This window comes from Lithobates pipiens, unplaced genomic scaffold (genome assembly GCF_037356315.1).
Source record: "Lithobates pipiens isolate NorthernLeopardFrog02 unplaced genomic scaffold, aLitPip1_a1.2 Scaffold_28, whole genome shotgun sequence".
Classification (NCBI taxonomy): domain Eukaryota; kingdom Metazoa; phylum Chordata; class Amphibia; order Anura; family Ranidae; genus Lithobates; species Lithobates pipiens.
The window spans coordinates 224,668,470-224,692,990 of record NW_027507789.1 but is presented as its reverse complement, the minus strand read 5'-3'; the positions used below and the strand labels follow the sequence as shown (position 1 = coordinate 224,692,990).

At 46.8% G+C, this 24,521-nt stretch overlaps 1 gene segment (V, D, J or C); it reads right to left on the bottom strand.

Moving 5' to 3' along the window:
- Positions 1-5,118: 5,118 nt before the first annotated feature.
- The window catches only part of LOC143936202 (Ig mu chain C region secreted form-like), a 34,385-nt gene continuing 14,982 nt past the window's right edge, over positions 5,119-24,521 (bottom strand). Inside the window, 6 exon segments of the C gene segment in view lie at positions 5,119-5,493; positions 13,671-13,979; positions 15,141-15,497; positions 16,655-16,762; positions 18,337-18,657; positions 23,128-23,469. Of these exon segments, the coding sequence occupies positions 5,141-5,493; positions 13,671-13,979; positions 15,141-15,497; positions 16,655-16,762; positions 18,337-18,657; positions 23,128-23,469 (1,790 nt within the window).

Here is a 24,521-nt window from a genome sequence, read left to right as displayed (position 1 = left end):
GATCTGCTGTCCATCTCTACCCATAGAGGAGATCAATGAATTGTGTATGTGGGATCATGCTGATTTTGTGATCTTCTGACCAATAAGTGCTGCTGCCTGTGAGTTCTGATACCATCCATTATGCCAGAGAGACACGGTGCGATGTAGTCTATTCACAGACACCCCCAAAGCACACCTGTGATGAAGCCTTGAAGGCACTGGCAGCCCCCCGATTGTATCTGCTTCCCCTCTATTTCTGCTGCTGGACATCGTCAGCTGAGCTCAGCTGCCTCTCTCTGCCCGATGCCGCCTCCGCCGGCCTCACAGCCTCTCAGGTCTCACTCTCCGGCTACTACTGTGTGGGGATCGGAGGAAAATGACTCTGCCGGGGAAGGCAAGGAGATAGTCAGGCAGGCGGCTGGCCGGGATTTGAGCCAAGGCAGAAGAAGATGTGAGCGGAGCTGAATGGGCATGTGCCGGAAACTGAAGAAATAGTCCATCCGCTCCGATCAGCACATCATCATCAGAAAGGGACACAGATAATGGAAAAAATACACCCGCCTAAGCTAGCAGGAGCGGGGGGTGTGTAATTCAGAATTCGTTTTTTTTTTTAAATTCTGCACTGACTGTCTTTGAAAATTGCCCCAGCTCCTGTTGAAGTCAAATCCGGGGACAATTTAGCCCAATTTAGGTCACAATTTACCAGTGATGAAATTCGACCAACAATCTCGCAGTGAAGATTTCTGCAACACCATCAGCCTAAACATGGGACATCATTATAGACGAATGACGGCTACAGCGCTGCCGGCTCGTTCTGGGAGGTCATCATATGACAGCCTACCGTGATCGCGCCCGCTGCCGGGCATGGGCATGGTGTCCAATCGCAGCTGATCAGGGATGTAAACAGAAGCCGGTTATCGGCATGAGGAAGGGAATGCCGATAACCGGCTTCTGTTTACTTCCCTGATCAGCTGTGATTGGACACAGCTAATTACGGATTAATTACTAATTAACCACTTGTCGACCGCCGACCGCCGCTCGCCGACCGCCGCTCGCCGATGTACGTCCTATTTTTGAAGAGGGATATCTCGGTAACGGCAGCAGCTGCTGCCACAACCCAGATATCCATCTCTTTAGGCGGTGGTCGGCTGTACGATAACGGTGGTCTCCGCGGCGGATTCGCCACGAGCTCACCGCTATCGGCGGCGGGAGAGGTGCCACCCCCCCTCCCGCCGTCCTCCCGCACCATCCGCCGCTTACCGGAGCCGTCGGTAGCGGCGGAGGCGATCGGGTCCTCTTCCTAGCTGGGTATGGAGACGAGTGAGGCTAAGATGGCCCCCCCACTCGTCTCTATACCATAGGAGGGCGGAAGCGACGTCAAAACGTCACTTCCGCTCATACCTCTTAAAGGTATATTTTTTTTAAATGTCATTTTTTCTTTTTATTTATTTATTTTTTTTGTTGCATTTTAGCCCAAATATGAGATTTGAGGACTTTTTGACCCCCCAGATCTCATATATAAGAGGCCCTGTCATGCTTTTTCTATTACAAGGGATGTTTACATTCCTTGTAATAGGAATAAAAGTGATCCATTTTTTATTTATTTTTTTTAAAAACAGTGTAAAAATAAATAAAATCAATTAAAATAAATAAGAAAAAAAAAGTTTTTTAAAAACACCCCGTCACGACGAGCTTGCGCACAGAAGCGAGCACATACGTGAGTAGCGCCCGCATATGGAAACGGTGGTCAAACCACACATGTGAGGTATCGCCGCGATCGGTAGAGTGAGAGCAATAATTCTAGCCCTAGACCTCCTCTGTAACGCAAAAAATGCAACCTGTAGAATTTTTTAAATGTCGCTTATGGAGATTTTTGAGGCTAAAAGTTTGACGCCATTCCACGAGCGGGGGGCGCAATTTTGAAGCGTGACATGTTGGGTATCAATTTACTCGGTGTACCATTATCTTTCACGATATAAAAAAAAAATTGCGCTAATTTTACTGTTGTCTTATTTTTCTTATTCAAAAAAGTGAATTTTTTCCAAAAAAGGTGCGCTTGTAAGACCGCTGCGCAAATACGGTGTGAAAAAAAGTATTTCAATGACCGCCATTTTATTCTCTAGGGTATTAGAAAAAAAAACAATATAAAATGTTTGGGGGTTCTAAGTAATTTTCTAGCAAAAAAAAAAACAGTTTTAAACATGGAAACACCAAGTCTGAAAAAGAGGCCTGGTCCTTAAAAAGGGAGTCCGCCGGGACTCCGCGTTTTTTTTTTTTTTTTTTTTTTAAAAGCCAGCAGCTACAAATACTGCAGCTGCTGACTTTTAAAATAGTGACACTTACCTGTCCAGCGCGCCCGCGATGTCGGCACCCGAAGCCGATCTCTCGATCGTCTGTCGGGTGCTGCCGCCGCCATCTTGGGTATGGGCCTTTCGGCTTCATTTCCCGGTTCCCTACTGCGCATGCGCGAATCGCGCTGCGCATAAGGACGGTCCCCAATGCCTCTGGGATCTTTGTGTTTCCCAGCAGGCAGCGGGGCACTTGTGGAAGGGGGCGGGCACTTGCGGAAAGGGGCGTAATCTACGCCCCTTTCCGCAGATAGCTATGCCGGAAGTGGGTGCAGATACCTGTACTGGTCTCTCAGGTGCTGCGGCCGCCATCTTGGGTATGGGAATCAGGAAGTGGAGCCTTTCGGCTTCATTTCCCGGTTCCATACTGCGCATGCGCGAATCGCGCTGCGCAATAAGGATGGACCCGCTGCCTCTGGGATCTTTGTGTTTCCCAGCAGGCAGCGGGGGACTTTCGGAAAGGGGCGTAATCAGAGAGCCATCCCGGAAGTGGGTGCAGATACCTGTACTGTACAAGTACCTGCACTCCCCCTCCCCCCTGAAAGGTGCCAATTGTGGCGCCGGAGGGGGGGGGGAGGGTTCCAATGAGCGGAAGGTCCACTTTAGGGTGGACCTCCGCTTTAAGTGGTTAAAGGAGAGGAGAGAGCTGATAACTGGCTTCTCTTAGACCCCTTTCACACCACACTGACCATAGCGTCGGCGGTAAAACGGCGCTATTTTTTGCGGCGTTGTACTGCCGGGTTTTGCGGCACATTTCGGCCGCTAGCGGGGCGCTTTTACCGCAATAGCGGCGTTTTGCCGGCGGTAATACAGCGCTGCCCCATTGATTTCAATGGGGAGCAGTGGTGGAGGAGCGGTAAACACACCGCTCCTTCACCGCTCCAAAGAAGCTGCTGGCAGGACTTTTCCCTGACGTCCTGCCAGCGCACCGCTGTAGTGTGAAAGTCCTCGGGGCTTTAACACTACAGACAATGGTGCAGCTTTTTTAGGGCGGATTGCAGGCGCTATTTCTAACGCTATACCGCCTGCAAAACGCCCTTGGTGTGAAAGGGGTCTAAAAGGGACATGTACACTGATAATCAGAGCACTGATTATTGGTGTCCTGATTATCACTGCAGTGCCAACCAGTGCTGCCAATGTGTGCCCACAAGTGCCATCTATAAACGCCCACCAGTGCTGTCAATATGTGCCCACCAGTGCAGCCTCATCTGCGCCCCCCATTAGTAAAGGAGAAAAATAAGCCGTTTCTAAAATGTTATATTTTATATGAAAAAGTGATTAAAAATACAACCAAAGGAAAGCTAAATTTGTGTAAAAAAAAAATGCAAAAAATTCAGTTTGAATGACAATTACGCGGTCATTTTGGTACCCAAAGTGTGACAGTGCTGAAATCTGAAAATTGGCCTGGGCAGGAAGGGGGTGAAAGTGCCCGGTAGGCAAGTGGTTAAACAGCAGAATGCCCAATTTAAAGGAAATGAATCTCCCCAAACTTTTATAGATGCCTTGTTAAAGCTTGCTCTGCTCATTGCTCTTACAAATGCTGAAGACTGTTCGGGACCACATGGTGAAAGCTGGAAGAGAAGTATTAAAGAGCAAATTACGTACTCACCTTGTGTTAACCATAGAGTAGAGTCCCCTTACATCAGGTTCCACCATCATAGTGCCCCCTTGCATAAGATTTGTCCCCCCAGCCCCCTTCTACTCAGATCACAAATGTTGTTCCTACCTTTCTCTCCTACTCTGAGGTGAGTTCTCAGTCTCAGCTCCCTTCTGCCCCCTGCAGGAGGGAGGAGAAAGCTGAACCCTCTCTTCTGCTCCTTCTGACAGGAGTGACATTGCAGTTACTCCTGTCAAAGTGTGGCAAGGGCGACCAAACTGCCAGTGTGTCTGCCCCCATTGTTCTGGCCCTGATCGAGGGGCCCCTGGCCCAGTGCCCATTCATTAAGACAGCCCTGCTTAACGATGTCCTGGCAAAAATTGTACCGCTGTAAATACGCAGACATACCATAGTTATTGTCACGACCGTCCTGGCGTTCCGATCGCACATGGGAGATCTACCCGCAGAAGCCTGTTGTCGAGAACCTGTCGTTTTCCTTTAGCGCGTGTCAACGCGAACGGACGCACGCGGGTGCGCGTTGGCACGATCGGGCGCACGCGGGTGCGCGATGTGGTGAACGCGGGGTCACGAACGGGTGCACGGCCACTCGCGGGGGCACGCTGACTCGTCGTGCGACCGTTTTGGCGCCCTAAAGGCTTCTTAAGGACTCTGCTTCCGTTCCCCTCTTGCTGTCTAGTCTACAGCGTGTTCGGAGATTCTGCTACCTGTTACCTGTTGCCTTGATTCCTGTGACCCGGCTTGTTCTTGACCACGTTCGTTGCTGCCTGCCACCGACTACCTGCCTGTCTGACCACGTCTCTGCCTCTTCTCTTGTACTGTTGTTGACTGCCTGCTGCCGACCCGGCCTGTACCCGACTCTGCTGTTTCCTGCCGATCCGCTCGGATCTCCTGTGCCTGCTGTCTCCACTGACGATCGTCTGCCTTGCCAGTCCATCTACCTGTGCCTGCTGCCACCTGCCGATTGTCATCAGCCGTATCTACCTGCTGTCTGTGTTGCTGCTGACTATCCGGACCTGCCTTTACTTGCCAGGCACTTGTGCCCTCTGAACTTTTGAATCCCTGTTACCACCTCCAGGGGTTCTCGAGCCAGGGGCTACGAGAGGCCGCTCCCTGCATTCCGGGCTCGCTTACTAGGTACGTGACAGTTATGTATATACGTTAAAAAAAAAAACGTAAACAAAAGATACAAACTTTATTAAATTCTATTGGCAGACGCTGATAAATCAGAAGAGCCAGTCAGAGTCAGTGTGTAAGTTCTCTCTTGGCAGGATTTCAGAGCCACGTGCTGCACCCGACACGTGAAAACGCTCTCGTGATCTTCTGCCTCAGCAATAAGCTTTAACATAGTGCACATCGAGTAAAGACCTCGGGAGCTTTGCACACAGGGAGAATTGTAGACCCCCAAGTCTTGCTGAACTCCGTTCTTGAACCAGACCACCTCTATATCCATGGGGAAGAAGTTCTGAAGCATACAGCTGAGTCGGGTCTCCATGCCAACACCAGGGTCTGGAGGGTCAGCTGAGATGTACTGGACTTCTGGAGGCATCCCTGGAGGGCAGAAATTGTTCATTTGTTTATGTCATGTTTGCACATTTGTTCAATCTGCACAAAGACTCTCCATGTTTATGTAAATGCTTACCCTGGCCATACAAGTGCCAATCCAACCCTTTGGATGTTCTGTTCAAATATCACCGTTTTGGGTTGAAAAATCCCATAGTTTAAAGCAGGAGTTCAGCCGTTTTTTTTTTTTTTTTTTAAAAGCCAGCAGCTACAAATACTGCAGCTGCTGACTTTTAAAATAAGGACACTTACCCGCCCAGCGCGCGCCCGCGATGTCGGCACCCGAAGCCGATCTCTCGATCGTCTCTCGGGTGCTGCCGCCGCCATCTTGGGTATGGGAATCAGGAAGTGGAGCCTTGCGGCTTCATTTCCCGGTTCCCTACTGCGCATGCGCGAGTCGCGCTGCGCAATAAGGATGGTCCCCGCTGTCTCTGGGATCCGTGTGTTTCCCAGCAGGCAGCGGGGGGGACCTGCGGAAAGGGGCGTAGATTCTGCGGATATCTATGCCGGAAGTGGGTGCAGATACCTGTACTGTACAGGTACCTGCACCCCCTCCCCCCTGAAAGGTGCCAATTGTGGCGCCGGAGGGGGGGAGGGTTCCAATGAGCGGAAGATCCACTTTAGGGTGGAGCTCCCCTTTAAGCAGAACGTATAGTGTCCAGCAGACTTGGAACTAAACTAATTGTGAGTTTTGATGGTGTGAATGTTGTGAGTTTTGTGAGGTTTGATGGTGTCAAATTCAACATCTGTGTTACCTTGTAGGGTCTTCCTCATACATTTGATAGATTAAAGAGGAAGTAAACCCTGATGGGTTTACTTCCTCTTTCATTCCCTGCAAAGGCAAAGCATAATGGACTACTATGCATCGCATCGCATCGCATCACATCGCATAGTAGTCCATTATGTGTCACTTACCTGACACAGGAGCCAGCGAAGTCGCCGCTGTCCCCTGTAGTCCGGCGCATCCATCTTCTCGGTGGGGTCTCGCAGCTCCGCCGCTGTCATTCGGCGAAGCCGCGATGACGTCACTCCCGCGCATGCGCACGGGAGCCGACACGCGCGGCAGCTCCATTATTGGAAATGCCGCGCTCAGTGCGCCTGCGCGCCGCATGCGCCGTACACAGCGGTGCCTGTCTTCGGACAAATATCTCCTAAACCGTATAGGTTTAGGAGATATTTCTTGGACCTACAGGTAAGCCTTAATCTAGGCTTACCTGTAGGTCAAAGTGGTTTGTAAGGGTTTACAACCACTTTAATGTTAGATTACACGGCTGAGTGGGTGGGTTAAATCCATGTCATGATAGCATAAGGCCCTACAAGAGAAGGACAAGACGCCACTTTACCAACCCAATGTTTTTGTGTTAGTGAATGGCCTCAGGCAACGCTACTTCACCAGCCAGGCCTACTGACACGTTTCGCCCCCGGCTCACGGGCAAAATACAAAAAAAAAGTGGTTGTGGCCAGAGGAGTAGCACTGGCTGAGGCCATTCACTCTCAAACACGGGGTCGGTAGAGCGGCGTCTCATACTTCTCCTATTGGCACTTCTGGATCAGTGAAATTACATGCCTGCTCCCTCCTCCAGTAGGGCAGCATTGTGCCTTGGGCATCAAGCGATACAACAAGCATAGGACAGCCCATTCACTTGAATAGGCTACCCTATGCACGATCACTCCAAAGAATCTAAGGGACCAAAATTGTGGTCTAATCCAAGAACAATTTCACACTTGCCGTTTGCCATTATTCTCACGCATTTTGTTACGTGGCAAAATATAACACCCCATTTGGTCTTCCAATCATCTTGCCCATTTTGGAATTGCAGGCAGAATTGCTACGATTCCATATCACCCATATCTGAACAGAGCCATCGAGTACGAACAAAAATGCCCATTTTTCATTTTCTCCATTTTTTTCCCTTATTACGTAAAACTAATGTTACATAGTTACATAGTAGGTGAGATTGGAAAATGACACAAGTCCATCAAGTCCAACCTATGTGTGTGATTATATGTCAGTATTACATTGTATATCTCTGTATGTTGCGGTCGTTCAGGTGCTTATCTAATAGTTTTTTGAAACTATCGATGCCCCCCCCCCCCCCGCTGAGACCACCGTCTGTGGAAGGGAATTCCACATCTTTGCCACTCTTACAGTAAAGAACCCTTTACATAGTTTAAGATTTAACCTCTTTTCTTCTAATTTTAATGAGTGGCCACGTGTCTTGTTAAAGTGGAGTTGCACCTGAATGTTCCAAAAAAAAAATATAATAATAATTTGGAAACTTTTTTTTTAATTTGTTACTTACCTCTAAACAGCTGTTGCTAGGGGGTCCCTCGTAGTCTGCCTCCTTCAGTGGCTGGGCTTGTGACATCACTTCCCCTCGGCGCATGAAGGGCTCAACTCTGCCCCCTCCCTCTTGTCAATTATCTGGGACACGTGACAGGTCCCAGATGATTGCGCGGCCGATTATGGCACGCTGCGCATGCACAGTGTGTGCCCGGCGGTGAAGCCACTGCCGGGCGTCCACAGTTACAATGCCGGTGCTGCCCAACGGAGGAGGAGACGAGTGGGGCTTTGATCCCCCGCATCGCTGGACCCTGGGACAGGTAAGTGTCCAATTATTAAAAGTCAACAGCTGAAGTATTTGTAGCTGCTGTCTTTTTTTTAAATGGCAACACCACTTTAAACTCCCTTCTGCAGTAACGTTTTATCCCTACTGTGGGGTCACCAGTACGGTATTTGTAAATTGAAATCAAATCCCCTCTCAAGCGTCTTTTCTACAGGTGCCACAATTATTGCAAAAAAATTTAAATTCTAAAAAGTATAAATGGTGTAAGGCGTTGGGGTGATTAGGCTCTAGTGGTGCATGCGAGCTGAAGAAATCATTACAGTGCCGACTGCATTTTCAAAGGCATGGTAGCCGTTTTTATTCAAAAGAAACAGAAGGCTAAAAAAATAAACAGCAGATTTTCTCGCAGCATTCAGCATTCCAGTCCTGCTTCAGAACACACAGCATTCAGCCTTCCTGCTCAGGCCTTACACCTAGGGTTGCCACCTGTCCAGGATTCACCCGGACAGTTCGGGGTTTGGAATCATGTGTTCGGGTTTCAGACTGCCTGAAACCCGGACACATTATATAGGCTGGACTATGGCTTCCCAGCAGGGTTGCTGGCTGCTGTTGTCTAAGCTGAGAGTATCTGTTACACTTTCTTTCACACTGCCCAAAGCCAGAACTAACAACTCCCCCCACCCCAAACACACACACAGACAGACAGGAGAGAGGGCTCGATCAGCACCTCTTCCCCCCACCTCTACCCCTCTGTGTCTGCCCACACTCTAGACCCCGGCGCTGTGCCTCAGGAAAGGAAAGTTGGGTCCAGAAATTTGAATCCAGCAGCCTCAGATACATCTGGATAAGAGGCCAAGGAGTGATTGAGCTCCTCATCCATCCCTGTCTGTGACCAAAGTCTCCCCCCTTCTCTCTCCTGCCTCTGAGTGAGTACGCTAAGGTAAATCAGGATTCTCAGAGCACCCCTTACATCAGATTTCCCCTTTACACCAGAGGCCACAGTGTTTCCCCTTACATCAGAGTCTTCTCAGTACATCAGAGTTCTCAGTGTTCCCCCTTAAATCAGGGTTCCCAGATCATCCCTTATGCTAGAGGCCCCAGAGTTTTCCCTTATATCAGAGTCTGCAGAGTCCCCCCTTCCAGTGAAAGAGAACTCTGCAAGTTCAGATGTAAAAGGGGAACTCTGTGGACTCTGCTATAAAGGGGGACTCTTGTTATTAACTTCATATGATTAGAAATGTTATTTAATAGCAAAATATATGTATAGTTTATATTCTAAAAAAAAAAAAAAAAAAATGTCATGAGCCGCTAAAGTGTTCGGATTTGACTTGAAGAAAAAGTGGCAACCCTACTTACACCTTAGGCCTTGGCCTGTCTCCCCCAGACTGGACGCTCAGCACCTCTGTGCTTGCAGTTAATAGCTTCGTGCTGCACTCGCTCCCTCCTGACTCCTAGGCCAGAACTCCTGTCTGCCGGGCGGAGCTGTCTCCAAGGATGAGCCCTGACTTCTTTTCCTGGGATGTTTATGAACCCAGCCAACAGGTGTGTAAGTATTCCTGCCAAAACCAGGCATACACTGCTCAGATTCACCCGTGACAAGGGGGTCGCATCTCCACAATGGACCGTGCAGGAAAGAACCAGAATTTTAATCCAATTTCACCCCCCCTTTCCTGCCCAGGCAAAATTTCAGCTTTCAGCGCTGTCACGCTTTGAATGACAATTGCGCGGTAATGCAACACTACCAACACTAAATTTGTATCGTTTTTTTTCACACAAAGAGCTTTTTTTATGGCATTTAATCACCACTGGATTTATTTTTTGCTAAACAAATGAAAAAATATCGAAATAAAAAAAAAAACATGGTTCAACGTTTGTTATAAAATTTTGCTAACAGTTAATTTTTCTCCTTCACTGATGGGCACTGATAGGCAGCACTAATGGTCACCGATGGGCAGCAATAATGGGCACTGATAGGCAGCACTAATGGGCACTGCTGAGGCAGCAGTGGTGGGCACTGCAGAGGCAGCACTGGTGGGCACTGCAGAGGCAGCACTGGTGGGCACCGATGGGCAGCAATAATGGGCACTGATAGGCAGCACTAATGGGCACTGCAGAGGCAGCACTGGTGGGCACTGCAGAGGCAGCACTGGTGGGCACCGATGGGCAGCAATAATGGGCACTGATAGGCAGCACTAATGGGCACTGCAGAGGCAGCACTGGTGGGCACTGCAGGGGCAGCACTGGTGGGCACTGCTGAGGTAGCACTGGTGGGCACTGCTGAGGCAGCACTAATGGGCACTGCTGAGGAAGCACTGGTGGGCACTGCAGAGGCAGCACTGATGGGCAGCACTGAAACAGGACACTGATAATCAGTCCCCCGATTATCAGTGTTGCTGTCCCTTCAACACAAGTCGGTTATCGGCTCTCTTCTCCACTCCTCCCGTTATCATGTGAGGAAAGGAAAGCCAAAAACTGGCTTGTGTTGACATTGAGATCAGCTGTCATTGGACACAGCTGATCACATGGTAAAGGGCCCTTTAGCCTAATCTGTAATCAGCTGAGTTCGAAAGACTCAGTGATCACATAAAACACCACATGCGTGCTGCAGGGGGCGCACGGGCAGCGCAGTCATGGGACAATGTCCATGAATATCCACCCGGCATCTTTCAGATACAGTGCAGGCAGGAAGGGAATAAACAGGCCTAATGAACATGCAAAGAAATGTACATGTTAAAAAAGGAGATAAACGATGGTCTCTGCAATATAGCATACACAGGAGAAATGTATTACATTGGCAAGTTATCAAAATAAATGAAATAAGACCTAATCACAGACTATTCAGAGGAACCAGAGCAAAATATAGCAAGCCAGAATACAAGTATATATATATATATATATATATATATATATATATATATATATATATATATATATATACACACACACACACACACACACATACACAGTATCTCACAAAAGCAAGTACACCTCTCACATTTTCGTAAGGTCTCTAACATCCATCAGCTCCGTGATGTCATCATGGGGGAGGGGAAGAGGACTCCGGTGGTGACCTATGAAGCTCTGGTGACCTCCATGCCCAAGAGGGTTAAGGCAGTGCTGGAAAATAATGGCGGCCACACAAAATATTGACACTTTGGGCCCAATTTGGAGATTTTTCCCTTAGGGGTGTACTGACTTTTGTTGCCAGCGGTTTAGACATTAATTGCTGTGTGTTGAGTTATTTTGAGGGGACAGGAAATTTACACTGTTATACAAGCTGTACACTCACTACTTTACATTGTAGACAAGTGTCATTTCTTCAGTGTTGTCACATGAAAAGATTTACAAAAATGTGAGGGGTGTACTTACTTTTGTGAGATACTGTATAATATAAATTATACATATATATATATATATATATATATGAGAAACTATTAAAACCATAGTGTTGAATGTCATCTCAAATATAGGAATAATGAAACTTGGGCCTGTTTCAGATGGGCCTTGCCCTCCGATCAGATGGAGGGGGATAGGTTCCCTTCCGTTTCTCTAGTGGACGGGATTGGAGGTCGGCGGGTGTAATTGGACATACATGGACCATCCAATAAAGTTCACTGGAAAAAGGGTTCTTGAGGCCCTTTCACACAGGCTTGTCTGTTTGACGTACTCCGCTTGCTCAGTGAGGCATTGATCCGCTGATCCCCGCTGAGCAGGGCGGATGACAGGTCTGTCTCCACTCACTGTGCAGAGACGGACCTGTCAAGAGTCCCGCTCTCCCCTATGAGGACCCTCTGTCTGTTTTTATCCAAACCCATCCGATCCTCCAAACATATGGAAAATAGGGTCACCATCGGTCTGGATTTGGTGGACAGAATCAGATAGCAGCGTGTGTCAGCGGACATCTGCTGCTCCATAGGAGTGAACGGAGGGTCCAATCAGGTTCCGCCTGAAAAACTGACTGGCGGACCTGATCTGAAAGCCCTCAGACATCCTGCTGACCTCTCGGGTTCATATTGCAATCCCCAATTTCCCCAACAAGATGCACACACAAATTATGTAGGGTTGGAAATTCTGACAGTATGACTGTATATTTTCCTGTCCCGTGAGATCCGCTCCCTAGGACACGCTCAACCCCTTCATTGCCCCCTCGTGTTTAACCCCTTCCCTGCCAGTGTCATTTACACAGTAATCAGTGCATTTTTATAGCACTGATCGTTGTATAAATGACAACGGTCCCAAAATAGTGTCAAATTTAGGGGTGCAATGGATCGTCACCGATCCGTGATCCGAATGGGTCACCCTGTTCGGATCGGCACACGCTGCAATCCAAGGAGCGCTCCGCGGCCTCTGCCTTAGGAAAGGCCGCAGCTTCAGCCTAGCTCCAGAGCGGCGGCCATCTTTGTACACCTGCCAGCCGTTTACAATGTGATCGCTCTGTCAAATGACGGATCGATCACTTGTAAACAAACCGGCGTCATGTCATGACGCTGGTTCCTCTCTCCCCTCTGTGTACTGATCTGTATGGTGGAGGGGGGAGATCGCATGGCAGCAGCACTGTGGGCTGGATCTGTAGTGCCCACAGCGCTGCTCTGTGACAATTGCAGTCGCAGCTATCCCTCCATACTCTGCCAATACCCTGCCAATACCCTGCAATACCCTGCCATACTCTGCCAATACCCTGCCAATACTCTGCAATACCCTGCCAATACTCTGTAATACCCTGCCAATACTCTGACAATACTTTGCAATACCCTGCCAATACTCTGCCAATACCCTGCCAATACCCTGCCAATACTCTGCCAATACCCTGCCAATACCCTGCCAATACCCTACCAATACTCTGCAATACCTTGCCAATACTCTGCAATTCCCTGCCAATACTCTGCCATACCCTATTACTCTGCCATACCTTGCCAATACCCTGCAATGCTAATACTATATTTATTATAGCAAAAAAATTTTTGCTAATATTGCTTATTTTTTTCAAAATTGTCGCTCTTTTTTTGTTTATAGTGCAAAAAATAAAAACCGCAGAGGTGATCAAATACCACCAAAAAAAAAAAAACTATGTGGGGAAAAAAGGACCTCAAATTTGTTTTGGTGTAACGTCGCACGGCCACACAATTGTCAGTTAAAGCGGCGCAGTGCAGAATCGCAAAAAAGTGCTCTGGTCAGGAAGGGGGGAAAATCTTCCGGGGCTGAAGTGGTTAATAGACAAAGGCCATATATTCAAATTGTGCACCAAATGCCTTTGCAAACCCAGATATTATTTAGGAAGGTTAACAGTGACATCACTGTGCTGTACACAGCCCGTGCAGACAGCAATAGGAGGGACCCAGAAGGCTCCACCCACTAGAAAAAATTAGAGGGGGGCGGAGACAAGACCAGTCCCCCTGCACAAGGGGAGAGCAGCAGCCGTGGAAGTCTCACACCGGATGACTGCACAGATCTGGAAGAAGTATCACACGAAGATAATACAGGCCACTTGTATTTAGACGATATTTGTTCATCCCAGAGTTTAGCTGTAACACTTCTCCATTATCAAACACATTTTGGCTGGTGTTTTATCTATATGTCTCCCACCAAACTGAATCTCACCTTTTAAGTTGATCTCAAATGAGACCTCCTCCGGACTTCCCAAGCTGTTATGACTGATCTGACAGATGAAGATTGCGCCGTCATCCTTCTCACTCAGTATAAACTCCACCTGGCTCCAAATGCTGTAATAATCATTATCACAGGGAAAGGGGCCATACTCAGTGACATTGGTCAGCGCACTTCTGTTCTTCACCCAGCTTAGCGATATCGGCTTTGGATAAAACTTTTCCACGATGCAACTCAGAGCCAGCTTTTCTCCTGCCCGCGGGACCAGAGGGGAGCTTGTAATGTACATTTTGTTAGGACGGGCTGCAAAAGAAAGATTAGGTACCGCTAGCAATATGAATTATAAGACTCATCTCAAGCGCAGGCCCTCGGGCTGTGCTACATGGCAGGCCGGGGGGCCCTTGGGCTGTGCTACATGGCAGGCCAGGGGGCACTCGGGCTGCGATACACGGCAGGCTGGGGGGCCCTCGGGCTGCGATACATGGTAGGCCAGGGGGCCCTCAGGCTGGGCTACAGAGCAGGCTGTGCGGGGCCCTCAGGCTGGGCTACAGAGCAGGCTGCAGTGGGCCCTCGGGCTGCGATACATGGCAGGCCACGGGGCCCTTGGGCTGGGTTACAGAGCGGGCCGCGGGGGGCCCGTGGGCTGGGCTACAGAGCGGGCTGCAGGGGGGCCCTTGGGCTGGTTTACAGAGCAGGCCGCGGGGGACCTCCGGCTGGGCTACAGAGCAGGCCACGGGGGGACCTCAGGCTGGGCTACAGAGCAGGCCATGGGGGGCCCTCGAGCTTTGCTACAGAGCAAGCTGCTGGGGGACCTCAGGCTGGGCTACAGAGCAGGCCGTGGGGGGGCCCTCAGACTGGGCTACAGAGCAGGCCGTGGGGGGCCCTTGGGCTGGGCTACAGAGCAGGCCAAACATACCAAAAGACAAGCTTAAAATACATTACATAATATCCCAATACTCCAATGAGCCCCGGGGAAAAAAGGGGATTTACAATGAGAACCTAACCATGGGTCACGCTACCCAAGACTAAATTTATGTCAGGGCTGGGCTCAGCCATTCCTTTTCTGAGCTGGTTGCTCAGCTGTCGGCTAATTGCCAGCTCCTATCTCTCCACAGTTACTCAGCTGTTGATGATATCCTGCTCGTCAGTCCTGCCTACCTAAGCTGTCCAGCCCAGAGGATCTCTGCCTTCGCCTTGGTCAATATCTCCTGCATTCCTGTTAATAGACTTGCTTGGCTGATATCCCTTCTGGCTCCGGATCCTGCTTGCTGTTTTACTACGCTCATCTCCGGCTCCCTGACGTTTGGCTTGTCTGACTATCCGTTGCGGTTCCTGAACTCTGGCTATGTTTTGACTACGTTTGTTCTATTTACTTTTATTATTAAACAAGTGTGATTTAACTGTACTTCTGTCTCGGTCTGATTGCATGGTTTCTGACAATTTATTTAAAGTTAGAACACATACCTATTACATAAATGGGTCTCTCCAGTCTTTTCACAGCACAGAGGGCTTTGTGCTTCACCTCACACACCATCTTGGCCCCGTGATCCTGCACGGAAGGGGTGTAGGAAAGCTCAGACGTCATGTTGAACACGCTGCCTTGTTTGCTAACAGAATGAGACGCTTGTCCTGCGATATCTGCAGTGGACAGCAAGGGCCCCGTCCCTGAAGTCTCAGCTCCGGCTTCCTTCACGGACTTATCAATATACCAGCAAATGTCGATTGTTCTGGGCCGGAACCCACTTATATTACACACGGCAACCATCTTTTCTCCGGCTGAGTTCAGCTCTGGGATTATGAGCTGTGACATCAGGGGTGGTACTGAGGGGGGAGGAGATGGGAAATATCAGGAATTAGAGCAAAGAGGGTTCAACAATGCCATTTGGTCATTCAAAAACGTATGGTGGTCCATAGGTGGTTAAACTGCTTGCCGACCAGACACCGCAGTGGTACTGCGGCAGCATGACTCGGCTGCGCAAATGGCCGTTATGTTACGTCGGTAACATAAACGACCACTGGGGGGGGCGATTGTGCGCCCCCCACTCACTCCCCGAGACGATGCGAGTGCTCGGCGGTCTCGATTACCGCCGGGCTCCTGCGATCGCTCGGGGCACACGGAGAACCGGGAGCTGTGTGTGTAAACACACTGTTTCCGGGTCTCTGAGCAGTGAACTGGCAGATCGTCTGTTCATCGTCTCCCCCCTTCAGTTAGAACACTCCCTAGGATACACATTAACCCCATTCACTGCCCCCTAGTGTTAACCCCTTCACTGCCAGTGCCATTTTTACAGTAATCAATGCAATTTTAATCGCAAAGATCGCTGTATTAATGCCAATGGTCCCAAAAATGTGTCAAAATTTGTCAGACGTTTCCGCCATAATGTCGTGGTCACGATAAAAATTGCAGATCACCGACATTACTAGTAAAAAAAATACAGATATAATAAATATAATATATATAATAAAAATGCCATAAAACTATTCCCATTATAACTTTTGCGTAAACCAATCAATAATCGCTTATTACAATTTTTTTTAACCAAAAATATGTAGAATAATATGTATCGGCCTAAATTGAGGAAAAAATTTTTTTTTAATATATTTTTGGGGGATATTTATAACAGAGTAAAAAATAATGCGTTTTTTTTCAAAATTGTTTTGCTTTTTTTGTATATAGCGCAAAAAATAAAAACCACAGAGGTGAGCAAATACCACCAAAGACCACCAAAAGAACACTCTATTTGTGGGAAAAAAGGAAGTGAATTTTGATTGGGAGCCACGTCGCACGACGGCGCAATTGTCAGTTAAAGCAACGCAGTGCCGAAGCGCAAAAAGTGGTCTGGTCTTTAGCCAGCCAAATGATTCCGGGGCTTAAGCGGTTAAAGATGACCCCAAATTTAGTCTTCATGGTTATCTTATGAGGTCTAAAGCTGAGGATTCTTCAGCATTTTCTGAGAAGTGATCACACCGCATCTTACCTTTAGCAAGAAACCTTTGATACAAGATTCCAAATATAATCGCCAACAGGACTGTACAGACGACAATAGACACCGTGGCTGCTGTACTCCCCTGTGCTTCACCCCGGGCTGAAAAAACATGAGAAACCGTAAGACATTACTAACAGCCGTTCAGAACATAAATGGTCTTGGCAAAAACAGAAGGTACTATGCAGATGGTGCTCAAGGCAACGTTTAAATGATCTAAACACAAAAACGTAATATATGGCAGCTTACAAGTTATTAAGTATGGCTGCATTCTTTTTCCAGGCTCTTACTTTATTTTCACCTGGCGATCCTGACAGTAACACTTCCTGTGCTTGTGTGGGAAAGGCTATTTTAGTGATCTTTTTTATAGCATAAATATATGGAATTATGTATTTTGATTATCATGTGTTTTTAGAATCTAGGCTTCCCTATGCTAATAAACTTGTTTGACTGGTTCATGAAGCTCATGCAAAAGAAAGTGACGTTGGCAGAAAGTAGGGGGAGCGAACAAAGGGCTTGAACTCAGCCATGTGCTGAAGATGCATCCGAATGCATCCAAATGTCCGAAAGATGCAAAATTCGGCCGAATTTCAATTCGTTACGAAACAAATTGCACAAGCCTACTGTTTATACTCATTCGCTATGAATTTTATGTAGCGTATGCATTTGTACATGTTCATCTTGCAGTTTTTATCATTTTCATCTTATTGTACATCGTTTATATGTACAGCATTTGTTTAGTAAAGCATATTACTACATTAAAGATTTTTATGCTTCCTTGCTTTAACCGCAAAGTAATTTTAAAAGACAAAGCAAAACAGTCTTAGGGTGACGAGGCTCACTGTATTGCATCTGGTGGAGCTGCGTTGTAACCATAGGACAGGACTACAATAACCTTCCTTTCATCTTACAGGGGATAAGTTGTGTATCACAAAAATCTTGAAGCAAAGCGATTAGAGTCGCAGGCAGAGCACATCATGTCATTGTTACTGAACAGATAACTTTATATATATATACCAGACCACAAAGAAGAAAACACACTGATATTTGGGTTTATATGATATCTTGTGACTACTAAAGCTGACCATACACTATACAGTCTGATCGTACAATCTCCTACATGATAACCATACAAGCTTCAATGACCCATTTCTTTTTTGACCGATTTCTTCCACTAGGAATAACTGATCTGTAATCAAACTATTCAATCGATATGCCACAAATAGAAGGGGGTTAAAATCAATATTTAAGATTGATTTTATTGATCGCATTAGCCCCCACTCCCCCCATGTAGCAGTGCTGCCAATCAGTGCAACACAATCAATATTCTGCCCTGATTGATAGACAGTTTGATCCAGTCTTGTCTAAAACAGGAATGGAAGTTATGACTATTCAATTGTTTGCAAATGTGATCAATTTGATCACAAAACTTCCAAGCATGTGGCCACCATTAAATCCACCATCAAGCTTTGAAGTGCAAGGGCTTGTCTGCTTTGATAAGAGACAGGCACAGAGAAAAGCACAGAGACAGGCACAGAGACAGGCACAGAGACAGGCACAGAGACAGGCAAAGAGACAGGCACAGAGACAGGCACAGAGACAGACACAGAGACAGGCACCTTAACTTTGCTTGCCATCTAATCTGCCCAACATATAAACTGCACATTTGCACTCACCCATCAAATAAACTGTGCTGCTGCTTCTCAATGGACTTTGTAGAGACACGTGTCGGACTTCACAGATCAGAAAAACACCGGCATCATCTTCAGAAAATGCTGCAGAGATCTGGCTGCTGATCCTAAAGGTCCCCTTGTCCTCCAGAACAGGAAGCCCCGTGCAGATGTTTTCAGACAGACCCAATTCTCCATCTTGGCTCCTCTTAAACCATGAAATTTCCAGATCTTCGGGATAAAAGCCGTTCAGGTCACAGAAAAAAGTCTTTGACTCTCCAAACATCAGCGATGGATTCATTGGGGAGAGCAACATAAAAGGCTGGGCTGGACATAGAACACAATATCCAACAAATCATTATAAAAAAAATATATATATAAAAAAATACTAATCCAAATCTTCATACAGTTGTCACAAAAAAGTCTTGGCATTGACAGATTTTGTCTATCCGTTTCAAGTGATAATTGTCCTGAGGGGAGGGGGTGATACTGTTGTGAACATCTGTGGTGAACATCTTGTGAAAATAGAATTAAATACAAAATAAAGGACTATGGGAAAACTATAGATAACAGCAGGAGATAAAATTACTGTCCAGTAAAACTATAGTAATGGAAGTGGCGTGACCAAAATATAAAACTAAACATGCAAGACCACAGATTCATAGAATGTAGTAGATAAGGTTTGCCCAAAACCATTTTCAAGGCTGGAGAAACCAAAGCGTTAAAGTGGTTGTAAACCCTTACAACCAACTTTGACTTACAGGTAAGCCTAGATTAAGGCTTTCCTGTAGGTCCAAGAAATATCTCCTAAACCTACACGGTTTAGGAGATATTTGCCGAAAGACAGCCACCGCTGTCTACGGCGCATGTGCCGTAGACAGCGGCGCGCAGGCGCACTGAGCGCGCCGCGGTCAGCGGCGATATGCCGTGAGTGGCGACTCCCGTGCGCATGCGCGGGAGTGACGTCATCGCGGCTTCGCCGAATGACAGCGGCGGAGCTGCGAGACCCACCGAGAAGATGGATGCGCCGGACTACAGGGGACAGCGGTGACTTCGCTGGCTCCTGTGTCAGGTAAGTGACACATAACAGACTACTATGTGATGCGATGCGATGCGATGCATAGTAGTCCATTATGCTTTACCTTTGCAGGGAATCAAAGAGGAAGTAACACCCATCAGGGTTTACTTCCTCTTTAACCTCTCTGGCGGTATGATTATTTCCAATTTTAGGTCCTGAAAGCAGTACCATTATTTTGCATCGAAATTTGGCGTTTTATATTGTAGGCCTGTAATTCTTACAAATAATTCACTTAAATCTGTCCAAACAAGAGTCTAATAGACATCCCAGGTATGATAAAATTTGAAATATGAAATCATAAATTATAATATATATATATATATATATATGTATATAAAATAAAATAAATAACTATAAATAATTATAACAAATAATAATATAATAATAATAAAAATGATTCAATAATGTAATCAAAAACACTGGAATATGCTGAGATGCAGAATTGTTGCTGTCATTACTTTTAGTGTTTGATGATGAATTTCTCCACAGATTACTATCGCTCAATTCTGCGAGTGATTCTGATTTATTATCGCTGTTTTCTAGCTGGCCTATAACCACTTTTGATGTAAACGGACACTTTTTGGTTGCTATGGACAATCTCCAGTTTCCTGGCATAAAGAACAGTATTTATAATATAAAACTGCATGCAGGACACTGGACAGACCACTAGGGACAAAGGGGATGTGTAATTATTTGATACAGTACAGTACCCAGATGATGTCTGCTTAAGACGAAACGCGTTGGGACTTCACTGCAGCCTGAGATTTTATTGAAAAAGCGCTTATGTTCTTTGTACAAGTGAGTTTGATAATTTTTTATTAAATTACTTGAAACGAAAAACGGAGTTACACTATTGTGGTCCCTGCTTTCTTCTTTTATATCTATCCCATTACCTATGATGATTTATGTGGATGGAGACATACTGTAGAGGAAATAGCCACACTTGAAAGTCTTCCAGAAAAGGACAACATCGAAAAAGCCTATGTATATCTACAAGCATATATGATCCTCCAAATATAATTTTGAGTAGGATCCATTAAATCTGGTAAGCCCCCATTTTATGTGGTGGAGGGTTCACGCGGTGATTGTGCGATCATTCCTTGGAGAAGGTGTAGGACTGTTTTCACTTCATCGTATCATACACAGAAAATTTGGAAAATTTGGAGAACTTTTCACTTGTTTTCACGTTGTTTTCCTATTTTTGATATATATTTTTTCATATATTTGTTTGGACATTCTAGCTTTAATTATCATATACAGCAAAGAGTGTTTAAATGTATTTATTTGTTTGCACAGTCTAATGTATGCACTGATTACATTGGTCACATTGTAATGTGGTAAAAACAAATAAGCGCTACACTGTTTTTCACAAAATTAATTATTTGATATACAGTACTGTCATCTGTAAGATTACAATACACTGTATCTATACTGTGTTTTTTACTTTTTGAATTTGGCGCCGAACTCCGTCCCCGTGCGTCGCAGCGCTCACAGGGAACGGAGCCCGGCGCTGTCACAGATCGATTGGAGGACGGCTCGCTGATCACAGCAGGGGGACATCGCTGGATCCAGGGGACAAGGTAAGTATCCCCCCTCCATGGATCCAGCGATGCGATCCCGGCTCGGGAATACCGTTTATGGTATTTAAATCTCACCCCGAGCCAGAATCTGGAATACTGACAGGGAGGCTACGGTGTATAACGACACATTTGGGAATATTGGAATTATTATTATTATTATTATTAACAATTTATATAGCGCCAACAGTTTACGCAGCGCTTTACAATGTATAGGGGGGACAACACAATTACAAAATAAAGTTTAAAGTGCGCCCAATTACTTTAATAGGTAAACATGACTGAAAAAGTGTTACTATAATGATTTTATAGCCAAGCAAGTGAAAAGACAGACGACAAGTAATAATATAATATAATAGTATAATGCCTAAACTGTTACTTCTTTGTGAACTGTGTACTGATGGGGTAACAAAGCAGCAGAGTAAAAACCTCAGGCTATAAGAAATATTGAAAATAGATCGAGGGGTGTTAGTTCAGGAACATGGACCCATGTAGAAGCTAATCTAACAAGAAATAATTTACAGGCTGGAAAAAAAAGCAAAGCTGCATTTGCTGGGCATAGTGACTGCATATTATGGGCACCAAGGCTGCAATTGATGGGGCACAGTTGGCTGCATATGATGGGCACACAGGCTGCATATGATGGGCACAGTTGGCGGCATATGATGGGGCACAGTTGGCTGCATATGATGGGCACAGAGGCTGCATATGATGGGGCACAGTTGGCTGCATATGATGGGCACAGAGGCTGCATATGATGGGGCACAGTTGGCTGCATATGATGGGCACGCAGGCTGCATATGATGGGCACAGTTGGCTGCATATGATGGGGCACAGTTGGCTGCATATGATGGGCACAGAGGCTGCATATGATGGGCACAGAGGCTGCATATGATGGGCACAGAGGCTGCATATGATGGGGCACAGTTGGCTGCATATGATGGGGCACACAGGCTGCATATGATGGGCACAGTTGGCTGCATATGATGAGCACACAGGCTGCATATGATGGGCACAGAGGCTGCATATGATGGGCACAGTTGGCTGCGTATGATGGGCACAGTTGGCTGCGTATGATGGGCACAGTTGGCTGCATATGATGGGCACAGAAGCGGCATATGATGTTTTTGTTTCAGTATTTTTCAGTTCGTTTGCCCCCCCCCCCCCCCCCAATCATTTTGAGCACCAGCTGCTACTGTTTAAGAGGCACTGAAACTCAGCTCATCCCCCCTTGTTTTCTATGGCAGTAGTGACTTGGCAGCTTGCCATCCTTGTGTAATGGCATGCACTAAGCTGTTAAGAAAAAAACTTGCAACTTCAGGGTTGTCAACTTTGAGGATGCTTCACAGTGCCAGCAGCTCCAGAGGTCAGTGACGGTATGTTTTAATTTACTGTGTTGAAAATATGAAAATCTGAACTGCATGCTGGAATAAAAACCAGTGGAGTCCCCCACGCCAAAAGGGGAAAATGGGCATTTCTATGGTGTACAAGGACAGGCAGTACTACTTACCTTATTCCCTGTTCCATCAAGCTGCCCATGAAGCTGTGGGCAGTCCCTCTGCATCATTAAACGCAGTGCAGGAGTGGCAGGACTATTAACTCTGCATCATATGTGGAAGAGGTGAGCGTTGGACTGTGGCCTAGACCAGTGGTCCTCAACCCTGTCCTCAGGACCCACTAACAGGTCAGGTTTGCAAGATAACTGAAATACATTGCAGGTGATATCATTTGCTGCTCAGTGATTGTAGTATTATAGTCTGCATCTCCCCAAGGTAATACATAAAACCTGGCCTGTTAGTGGGCCCTGAGGACAAGGTTGATGACCACTGGCCTAGACAGCAGGCTGCTGTGGCCTGGTCACATAGGGAGCTTGCTGGAGTGTAGTTAAGGTAAGTATTTCTCCTTGTTCTGGCTTCCCTAAACATACTATGCTCTGTGGATTAACGTGTCCCCTGCTTTTGTAGTCTGTAACACCTCTAAGCTTTCTTCTAAATGCTATTGTACTACTTTGCCCCCTGTTGGCACTACTGTGTGGCCTCTTTGCTCACTGTCTGACTTCTGATCTGACATTTGACATTTTTATCAGACCATTGCATCAATTTGTTTAACTTGCATGATAAGCATTACAAACTATTCTGTTACCTTCCACTTTCAGATGAAGCGTAGCTTTGCCGGCATGTGTGGAGACAAATACAGTACAGGTGTATTCCCCCGCATCCCCCAGGGTCAGGTTGGGCAGATGCAGAGATGCGTTCCCCATTGGCAGCGAGGTGAAATCTACGGAACTTCCCGATCTCTCAGCGGTGGCATTGTGCCCATCGAACTTGTAAACCAGTTGTGCTGGACTGTCACGTTTCACCTTCCATATCACTCCGATATCGCTCAGGGCGAAGGGTTCCGGATGGGAGAACTCGCAGCACAATAATACATCGTGGTGCAGCAGCAATGCAGCTGGCGGTGCGTATGAGGTCACTACCAGAGAATCTGTGGGGCAAAAAAAAAACCTTGTTCAATAATGTATTCATACATGATAACCTCATAAGGACTGTGTATGGTATGGAAAGGGTTCCTGAGGGCGGTATTTACTGGGAACCATGGACCGTGGATTTACTGTGCAGGCATTCATAGGGTATTTAGAGTCCCCTTTGCCCCTGGGCCCCTTAAAGAACCAAGGACTGGTACAGGAAGGCCAACTCTACCCACTATGGCAGCCCTGGTGACACATCCAATCACTGGGAACCATGGCCCATGGATTTACTGTGCAGGCATTCAAAGGGTATTTAAAGTCCCCTCTGCCCCTGGGCCCCTTAAAGAACCAAGGACTGGTACAGGAAGGCCAACTCTACCCACTATGGCAGCATTGGTGACACTGGTGACACATCCAATCACTGGGAACCATGGCCCATGGATTTACTGTGCAGGCATTCAAAGGGTATTTAAAGTATCCTCTGCCCCTGGGCCCCTTAAAGAACCAAGGACTGGTACAGGAAGGCCAACTCTACTCACTATGGCAGCCCTGGTGACAACCATTTATGGATGATTGATGTTGTATTAGAACAGGCAGTGTTATGCCGCGTACACACGATCGAATTGTCTGGCGTACTTAGTCCGACATACAATCCGGCAGATAGTCTGGCCGACTTTCTACCGAACGGACTTGGCCACACACGGACACACAGAAAGTCCGACGTTCGCTTGCGCGATGGCGTACAGCACGTACGACGGGACTAGAAAAAGGAAGTTCAATAGCCAGTAGCCAATAGCTTCCTTTTTCGTACTTGCTTCTGAGCATGCGTCATTCTTAGTCCGCCATACTAGCATACTGACGAACGTATTTATCCGCTGAAACCCAAGTCCGACGGGAAGATTGGAGTCCAAAAATACTTTCTTAGTCCGCCGGACCTAATGCTGGAAAAGTCCGCTGAAGCCCACACACTATCGAATTGTCCGCTGAAATGCGTTTCGGCGGACTAAGTACGCCGGACAATCTGATCGTGTTTACGCGGCATTAGGAACACAAACCTCTCCTCCTCTGA